This window comes from Morone saxatilis, unplaced genomic scaffold (genome assembly GCF_004916995.1).
Source record: "Morone saxatilis isolate NCDOM2014 unplaced genomic scaffold, NCSU_SB_2.0 Contig2, whole genome shotgun sequence".
Taxonomy (NCBI): Eukaryota; Metazoa; Chordata; class Actinopteri; family Moronidae; genus Morone; species Morone saxatilis.
This window is the reverse complement of record NW_023339762.1, coordinates 18,772,951-18,782,622: the sequence shown is the minus strand read 5'-3', so window position 1 is coordinate 18,782,622 and position 9,672 is coordinate 18,772,951. Positions and strand designations below refer to the sequence as shown.

General features: G+C 40.6%; 1 protein-coding gene across 2 annotated transcripts in view; it reads left to right on the top strand.

Moving 5' to 3' along the window:
* The first annotated feature begins 2,733 nt into the window (after positions 1 to 2,733).
* The window catches only part of shank3a (SH3 and multiple ankyrin repeat domains 3a), a 143,199-nt gene continuing 136,260 nt past the window's right edge, over positions 2,734 to 9,672 (top strand). For both annotated transcript variants that reach the window (XM_035665387.1, XM_035665386.1), the window contains exon 1: positions 2,734 to 3,162. In XM_035665387.1, the coding sequence (XP_035521280.1) occupies positions 2,851 to 3,162 (312 nt within the window). In that variant the 5' untranslated portion in view covers positions 2,734 to 2,850. The remainder of the gene's footprint in view (positions 3,163 to 9,672) is intronic.

The following is a 9,672-nucleotide window of genomic DNA, read 5'->3' as shown; positions in this document are numbered from 1 at the left end:
TGTACTGTATATTAACCGCAGTTCCCTGTTTTTCTTTTGCCATATGTCTAACCAGATCAATTGTTTCTTGTATGTAGATCTCGTCAAGTGCTGTTGCCCACACAGTTTATTTTTGTATGATGCAAGTAGGAGGAAATACCACCCTGGTCCTGCCCCAGCTATTGAGGGGAACAATTATTACTTATTGGCAAGGTATCTTAGGTCCCTTTTACACATTCCCAAAACTCAGATCCTTCTAATTGTGTGATCTGTTGTTACTTATTATGCAGTTCATGTACTCAGATGATTATAGATATCAGTCATTTCTGAACATGCAAGTGTTGCATTCTGGTTGCCAATACACAACTCAACAGTTAAATATCTAAGTATGTGGTAATTAACAAAATGTGTTGTAATTTGTTGGGAGATAATCCATTGTCAGTTTTATAGTACATGGAGAGCCATTTGGCCTGTGCTGTAAGGGCACAGAATTGCTTTATAAAATGTGAATATTGAGCTACACTACAAGGTCTGGGTAAGAATTATCAATTTTCCTTGCCCTAAAAACCTGGCAGCCCGAACTCGCATACAGGTAGAGTGATCTGCTAAATCCTCTAATGTATTAGGACTACCTGCCATGCTCTTTCTCCAGTGCTAATGGGATTACATACTGTAGAGTGTCCAGAGCACTCACATGCAAGCCTCTGTAGTGTGCAAACTGTTCTTTTTCTGTTGGGTGAATACAACATGTAGCCTGCAATTTTCAGTGAAAAGAAAATATGTGACTAGTATGTACCAAATATATTTGTTTTCAGTTCAGGTTAACACAAATCATTAGTAAACACGTGTCTCCAAATTATTATTGGTATCAACTCTGAGACTCTCATGTCAGTTTAATCTTTCCACAAGATCGATGAGCATATTGGATAGCAGCAGGGTTTGCTTTTTAACTCCTCTGTGAGAAGCTCTCAGCGGGAATCCGAGGCTTTTCTGATATAATGAGGTGATATTTTGGCTAAAACTATAATCACAGGAAATCCAGTGAGACATACTAAAACTTTACAAAAGGAAGAACCACTGGCAGAAAGTCTCTTCAGTCCCATACGATATTCCCATTTGTTAGCTGTGTGCATATAGCCAGAATAGCTATTCTTTCGTTTGTATTTTCTGGTCTTAATATCAGCAGCTTCCATGTCTTGGAACCTTTTACAATACCATCTAGATGTCTGAAGATTCGTAGAGCTTATATAATGATGTCTTTTAATCTCTCTGCATTAATCTGACACTTAGGGAACTTTACCTTAAATTTATACAAATATGTGTGAGAATTGTGGGAACAATGAGAACTTTGGCTTTACATATGCAGAGAACACAGAGCAAAGGAATATTGATGTCTGATTAATGTGTGTAAATACATGTGCATATATATCTGCATGTGTGTGTCAGCTCGAAGGCCTCCATTATCTTGTGTAACAGCAGCCCCAGAGCTTTCATCACTTGTATTCTCCCTGAAGTGCTTACTTTAAATTCCACCCAATAAGAAGATGATGTCTTGGGGCTGTCGGGTCAGCTTGAACAATGATGGCACAGAGTACACAATGCAGAATAGCACTGACTTAAGATCACAATTAATAATTTACAGACCTGCCACAAATGTTTCATGGCACATTTTTCTTGCATGAGAAGCTCATTTGTTTAAATGGTGGGCTTTGAAAATGGAAACACTCAAGCCCTTTCATATTTGTCTTACACACCACGTAGCAGTCATTTACTAGTCTCTTCTGATAAGCATTTCCACTGGTATCTTGAGTTCTGTGTTCAATTGAATATGACAAGTTGAATAGGCCAATACATCAAGGATGTTGTTGGCTGGTCAATGTAAAAACAACACATCTACAGAAGCCATGAAAGTCACAGACTATGAAATCGCTTTGGGTGACTTGTTGTACAGCACACTTCGAAATCAAGGTCAAATTGACATTAACTGCAGTCCCATTCTCAGGGCTTCACATGGCCTGCATAAAATAATACATGAAAACAGCACTCCCAATGAGAAGAACTTCCATTTAAAAAATAAAAATCCTTTTATGCTGGCTGTGTCTATGTGTCACTGTGTTTACCAGGGGCCGTTTGATCAGCCCCCCCGGATAGATAAAGTCCAAATCCTGCCCAACATTGATCTGAGCAAACAATCCCCCCCTTTGCTGTCCTGACATCACCACAGTGTGAAGAGCAACAGTGTGTGACAGCAGCAGTCTCATTGTAACATTAACAGAGCTCATTAACTGTGCCGGACATGTGAAGTTGCATTGCATTTTATGAATGTGAACATTCAAATTCTTGTATCAGCAGTCACTTTAATAAGGTGATAGTGCTGCTGTTATTCAGACACTCTAAGTTTATACTAAAGATCCAAATATTTTATGCAAATGTTTTAATTATTTTTGTCTTCTGTTTTTGTTTTATCTATTTTATTCTATTTAAAGACTAAATGTGCCTCCCTTTTTGACAAATTGCATTAGGATTATCTTTTTAGTTAAATCATTTTACACCATTCTATGAATGTAAATCTTGCTTTATCTCCACATCACTTCTCAGTTTTATTTCAAAGTTCCTCTTGTACTTATCTTCTCTCTCTGTTTTTACCCTTCATCTCTCTGTAATCTCCTATTACCCCCTCCTTTTTGCCCATTCCCTCTCTGCCTCCCTTCCCTGCCTCTTTTCCCTCCCTCTTTTTCTCTCCCAGGCGAGTGATGCACGCTGTAAGCAGTGTGTGAGCGAGAGCCATCGGTGTGTGTGTGTGTGTGTGTTTGCGCTCGCGTGTGTGTCTGGAGAGAGAGAGAGACATAGACCGAGCCCCAAACACGGAGCATGCCTCTGCGTCCGGCAGCCGGCAAACATGAGCCACCCAGCCCTCCACGGCAGGACCAGCAGCAGCAGCAGCACACACACACACACTCACACACACTCACACACTCTTACACACACGCAGCAAACGGCAGCCAGGGGGCCAGCACTGACAGCGGCAGCTCCCGGGAAGAGGACAGCGGCGTTCCCTTTCCTGTCTGTGTTCCGGCTTTCCGTCCCGGTGCAGAGCGGAGCCACAGTGCAAGAGCACCCATGGAGGAGCCGACAGGCAACACCGTGGTCATCCGCATTGGAATCCCAGACCTACAACAGACGGTAAGAGCTTGTTCTGTTGCCACTGCTGGAGAGAGGATAAAAGAGAGGGAAGCTGCCTGTCCCCCTTCCTTTCTGACTGGGTGCTTTCTACCTCTCTATTGTCTGCTTTATGGATTTGGCTTTATTTATTTTAAACATTTTCAGTTTTCTCTTTTTTCTCTTTCTCTGCCATTCTGTTTTCATCCCATCCCGCTCTTTACCCTCTCTTCTTTTGTTATGCACACTTAGTGGCTGTATTCACTTGCTGGCTTCTGGGGATTCTGCTTCCCTCCACCTCTTCCACTGATGTGTCGCTAATAAATCTACCTCTTCATTAACGGGGCTTCAGCTGACTTTGACAACTGGCCACTTAGGGTGAGAGCAGGAGAGGGGGGAGGGAGGGGAGAGGGAGAGAAAAGGCATAAGGGATAAAGAAGGCTATGAGAGGCACAGTAAATCCACAGGAAGAGACAAAGTAGAGAATCAAGATAGTTATACCTGAACTGTGGAACTTTACCTCAACCTCTGTTTCCACACAGGATTTGAAAGGCAATCCTGCATTCCTCTTAATAAAATCTTTCCCTGACGATGTAGCCTGAGTCTGTGTAGTATTGCAGCCACTGAAAAAATTGTAGAACCATTAGACTATGACAGATTCTCTCTTCCCCTTAATTTCCTATTTTCAACAAACAGTATGCAATGTCCTCTTTACAAAATCTTTATGCTGGGAAATGTTTTTGTCTGTATTTCTTTGCTGCAGAAGCTGATACGGAACAGGGTAAATGTCTAGATCCTAAATTAGTTAATTTCATGAATTCTTCAAGCTCTGCTGTTGTAATTCAAATGGCTTCAGCAACAGCTATCCGTGTCGTGTTCATTCTTCACTTCATTCTTTACTATAAAGTAATATTCCCATTAAAATGTCCTTTACAAGTCACAGGTTAAAACGATCTTGAACAGAAAGTGATTGCCTGGTACTGCACATAAACTCAGAGAAGAAGAGACATTTTACCCTTCATTGGTTGAAAGATGAAATGAAGTGTTATTAATTCGACATAACTCTAACCCAATGTATAGTCTCTCTCTATCCCTGCTCTCTCTCACCCTGTCAGTAGCATACATAAGATCATACTATTGGTAATCTATATTAACAGTTATCTGCATATGAATACAGCATCTGTAGACAAAGGACAAGATTTTGGTAGTGTTTGGTTGGTCTAGCTTCCATTTGTAGTGCGAGTAGTATTGACCAATCTCAGTTGAGTGCGTTTTAGCATATGTAGGTAAACAGCAGGTAAATCCAATTGGCTATCATCTGATGATGATTCAGTTTAAAAAAAAAGATATGATATGTGTTAATAGTGATTAATCTGGTTGTCGACGTTGTCTCTCAATTCTTGTTAGTAAGTAAGTCTTTGGCTTGGTATCCATTATCCAGATATCCGCTGGTTATATTGAAAGGTTAAAGATGGTGGAGAGATACCATGTGACATTTTCTATGTGCCTTAGTGTCAACACTAATCTCCCATCCTCTTCTACTTTCACTTTTCTACTGGACATTGACTCCTTATGGTATAGCAAAATGAAGATTGAACTTTTTCAGCAAGTTAATGCATTCTTGCACTAAGGTGCTCAGTTGCCTTTTCTGTAGGTGGCTTAGTTTGAGTGTCCTTTTGATTCTTTCTCCAGACATTGATGGCAAAGGCAAGAGGCTGCCTTTGTGTTTGTTATTGTTGATTACCTCATTGTTGTTTGCTACTTGGCTGAAATGACCCATTGTATCTTTGCAAGGCTCCGGCACTGCATGCTAGGAATAAAGACAGGAAATAAAAAGAGAGCAGTTGAAAAGAAAGCAGAGTATTCCCCTAAGGTGCTGCACAATTGCCGTCTGTGAACAAAAATGGTTTTCATTCGAGCTCAAACACTTGCAAACACACACACACACACACATTCACACACGTTCAAGCACGCACATACGCAACATACACGCACATACGCAACATACAGACACACACAAAGATGTACTGTATGCATGCACAAACAAGCACACCTGTACATGCTCTCACATGCATGCACACTCACATGCCCATAAGTCCTAATCCCATTGCCAAGGGACTTCCCTTAATGTGCTTATGTAATGTAAGGATGCTAAACAGATCATTAGTTTCACTTTCAAGGAGTTGCATTCTGTCCAATATAAGGACAAACAGGCAAGAGCACATACAGCGTCACATAGTGACAAACAGAGTGTGAGAGTCTCAAAGTCTGACAGACAAACATGGATGCAGATGACAGATGGCCAGAATCTGACAGTTGAATCTTTTATAGAGCAGTCAAAAGTGACTTGTGTGTACTCTGAGTGAGCAGGAGATTACACTAGAATAGTCCACCCGAAGTAGGATTACACACATCCTGCTGTGTTTCAAGCCTGGATCAGGAGTATGAAGCACCATGCAAAGATAAACACCAGGCAACACTTTTACTTTTCAGCAGGAGAAAAGGGAGGAAGGGAGGCCTCACGTGGAAGGAGTGAGACCCAAAGTCTAAAATGGCTTAATGTTCACACTTTGAGTGTCTATTTCAGTGCATGACCTGTTATGTCTATTATTATATGTATTGTTATTTGTCGCTAGCTTATATGTTTTTTAATAGTTTTTCTATTCTTGAATGAAAACTGACACAGATATTTTTAATTGATCAATTTAAAGGAAATCTTGAGGAAGTTTTGACTTTTGGTCTGAAATTCTTTCAATTGCACTTTGTTAAGAAGACTTCCTGTGAGGAGGCTTACCCAAAATATGATTTTGGGAAAATTAGATGGTGATTTAGCTTGTGATTTGGACTAAGCCAAGTCAATATAAAACTGTTGCTCAATCCTCAGTGCAACTTAAAATAAGTACTGTGTCTTGGCAGTAGACAGTGAAGTTGCATTAGCAGTCAATAACACCATTTGTTCAGTCAGACGATTGGGCAAATTATTTGCAAATATTGTGCTTTTTTGGGATCATTTATCATTCACCATATCCAACTCCACCAACATTCTCTTTCTAAGAGCAAAAAGAGATGGTTTCCCAGTACTGCTATTGGGTGTCATTTATCTCTCGACAGAGGAGAAAGAAACATTGACATTGACAGTTTGCCCCACCACTATTTACCTGCATTCATTATTTTTTTATCATTTGCTTCTCTTATTGCCTCTCTTAATACCTTTCCTCTCTTTATTCATTCGCAGGGGGTGAGTAGAAAAAAATCCCCACACCAGTATGTGTTCTAATCAAGTCTGGGTACTCTACCATTGACCTATAAGGTTGAGGGTTCGGCAGATTCTGTTTTCTGTTTGGAGAACCATTTGTCTGGTTGTCCGGTTGCCAAAGACCAAGATCGCAGCTCTATTATTCTCAGCCACCCTTTTTGTTGTGTCTTATGCAGCTTTTCCACTGCACGGTAAGGCTCGACTCAAGTCAACTCTGCTTGCTCTTGGTCGAACTCAGCTGATACACTGCAGACAACTGATTGGTCACACAACATGGGCCATCCTGCAGGAACCCCGCATTTTTTAATAGCCAAGCTACCATCAATAGCAACCACAATTTTTTATTCCCTGAAAGATGCCATCCTGCAATACCAGGCCAATTGACGAAATGCAGACTTATCAAGAACACCCTCCCTTCATATCCTCTGTGAGCATGTGGAGAAGTGAAAGAGAATGCTGAATGCAAGTGGTGCAGGGGAAAAGAGAGCAGTGAAGTTGTCAATCTGGCAGTAAATGTACAGTGAAGGTTACAGTTTGTCAGTGAATAAAGGCTGCAACTTCTCAAGACCAAAGTAAAGTTCCTGTTTGTTGTTTTCTGGTTGTTTCCAAACTGCTGGAAAAGTGTCACTCTGATGCTTAACTCTGCCTACATTGGGGGGGTACTATCCAAAGTACTATTTACAGCGGAAATCAAAGTAGAGGCACAAAAAGCGCTGAGTCAAGCCATACCGGCCTTAATTAGAGATACTATGTTCTAAGCTTTTACAGCATCTGTGAACTATCTGCAACTATGGTCTTGTGTATTGTTTTCAAACCCTGCATCCTACCTTGCATTGGTAGGATTTTTGCTTTTTGCCACCTTTGCCCATATCCCTGTGATTAGCTTCCCAAGGTAGGCTACCTCCTGCAAACCGCCTCCTTATCCGCTGCTGTTTTGACATATTCTCTGAGCAGTTTATTTTCAGATGCCATACTCATGGATGTTTTATGTGTCATTTGGGACACAGGGCTTGACCCTTACAGTCCTTCTGTCTCTGGATGCTGGAATTTTGGATATAATTATCTTTGCATTGTTTCCTATAGTTCTCTGTACTAATTATTAATGTACTGATGTGTAAGCTTCATGCAATCAACTAACCAGCTTGTCTGAGTGGTAGTGCATAAGAGCCTGCAAACCAGGAAAAACTAAACTTAAATTAAAACTTGACATAATTAGGAACTTATCTCTTTGTGGAAACAAGCACCACAGAAACAGTAATAATAGTAACAGTTTTAAACTGCCATAGCTTAAAGTTTTGCAGACTCTCTCCCTCCACCACGCAAGCAGACCCTAATGAATTTAGCAACAGAGCATGTTTGAGAAGTGCTAAAACTATGCATACATTTTAGCTTAATGCTACTGCTTTTGATGTGTTCAAGAAGGGCACTTTTTTATAAATAACTAGTTGGTTAAAAATGTCCATCTCTGATTTCTCAGTCCTGATCTCTTCAGCTTCCAGGTCCTCTTGACCAACTTACCAAGGGAAAACTGATGACAGGTAGGGCTTATGTGATGGCGTTGGACCTTGTTCTACTGAGCTGATAGTTGAGTGCTTATCTTACTTACCTGTAAAGGTACTGGGTTCGCTTGTGGAATCCCAGGTTAGGTAAGCGTCTTGTTTCCAGTATCTGCTATGTAGCATTTTGGTATTTTAATCCCTTTAGTCCGAATCATCCTTTCTTACTTAACTACCATCTGCCCACACAGCCAGTCTGAATGACATTCTGATGTCACTGTTGTAATTCCAGGTCAAGTGAAAGCGTTGTTTTGCCATAGCCAGTCAGAGAGGGAGCATGCTTTGAGGAACTGGTTTGTCTGTGCTGCTGGTAGAGCTGACCCTTTTTGGTCAACAAATTGATTGATAGATTCTAGCTACATATCTAGTAACTACACCAACTTAAAGAGACACTTTTCAAACTGTCATAACAGTGTGGGTGGAATATTCAAACAATATGTTACCAGCAAAAGTCTTGCAGTGAATTTCATTGTGCATAGCATTGTCACTCTAGAATGTTTGAGTTCAAACAATAAATGATCATATTAAGGATATATTCTATATTACGTTCCAATACATTTTCTAGAAATTCAATTGAGAAACTGTATGGCAAAATCTCTGTCAGTTGACAAATCTCTGATTTAATGGTATATATCACCATATTTCCCACTCTCCATCATGTGTGCACTTTGTAATCTGATGAGAGACCTAAAACAATTATATTTGGATAACATGGATCTTTAAGTGGATTGTCAGCAGTCCAAACTGTACTTAGTGGTCCAAGGAAAAAATGTAACTACTCTCTTGTCTTTTATTGCATAGAATTTAAAGTATGTATTTAGGCAGATATTACTTTCTAAATATCATTCTCCTTGGTGACCTAGATACCATCATCCTGTGCTGTTTGTTACTGTAAGAAGGTATGAATCTCAGGCCCTCATATGATCCAATTCTCTCCAATTCTGTGCCTGTTGTTGAATGACTGCAACTGTGCTGGTTCCTGCTCTGGGAGAATGTAGGTCTGCCTTCAGATCTGTTACCCTCTGAACATCAGTGGTATATGATGATTGTTTCTCCCTTATGTTCTTCCAGTAGTCTTCAGATTCAGCTCTTGGTCGGTCTGTTCTTGTTGTATTTCTGCATTGCAGCTGGTGTTGCACTGTAGATCGTTTTTTGGGAGATCAGAGCATTTATCGTATTGACCTGTGCTTCTCTGGTCTTTTTTCTGGTCGTTAGTCTGGGTGCCAGCATTATGAATCTTTGTTTAGTAGTCTCCAGAGCCTCAGTTATGGACATCCCACTGTATTTCCTCAGTAGCTCGGACCTGTTCTTGATTGTTACACCTCTAGTTTTCCAAGGAAGACACCGGTTATGTCTTACCTTCCTGATCTTGTGGCTGACAAACAAATTGTTTATATGGGATTAAGTGGAAGTGCTGATTAGGGCTAAACGATTTATCGTTTTCTGATCGAAATTGTGATTTCAGACAACACGATCATGTGATTGCCAAAGCTGCGGTTTTTGCAGCGCTCCTGACTGACCCAGGATCTGTTGTGTCAACTATTTTACACATACATGCCGTCTCCCTACCATCCTGCCAAGCTCACCAATCAGAAGCGGCATGCTACTCGTGGACAGGTCACGCTAACCAATCAGTATTAACCTGCTCCTTAATGTAATTAGCAGAAGTGGCTTCAGCTGGACCAGAAGCAGAGTTAGGGGATTTAATCCCCAAGAAAAACA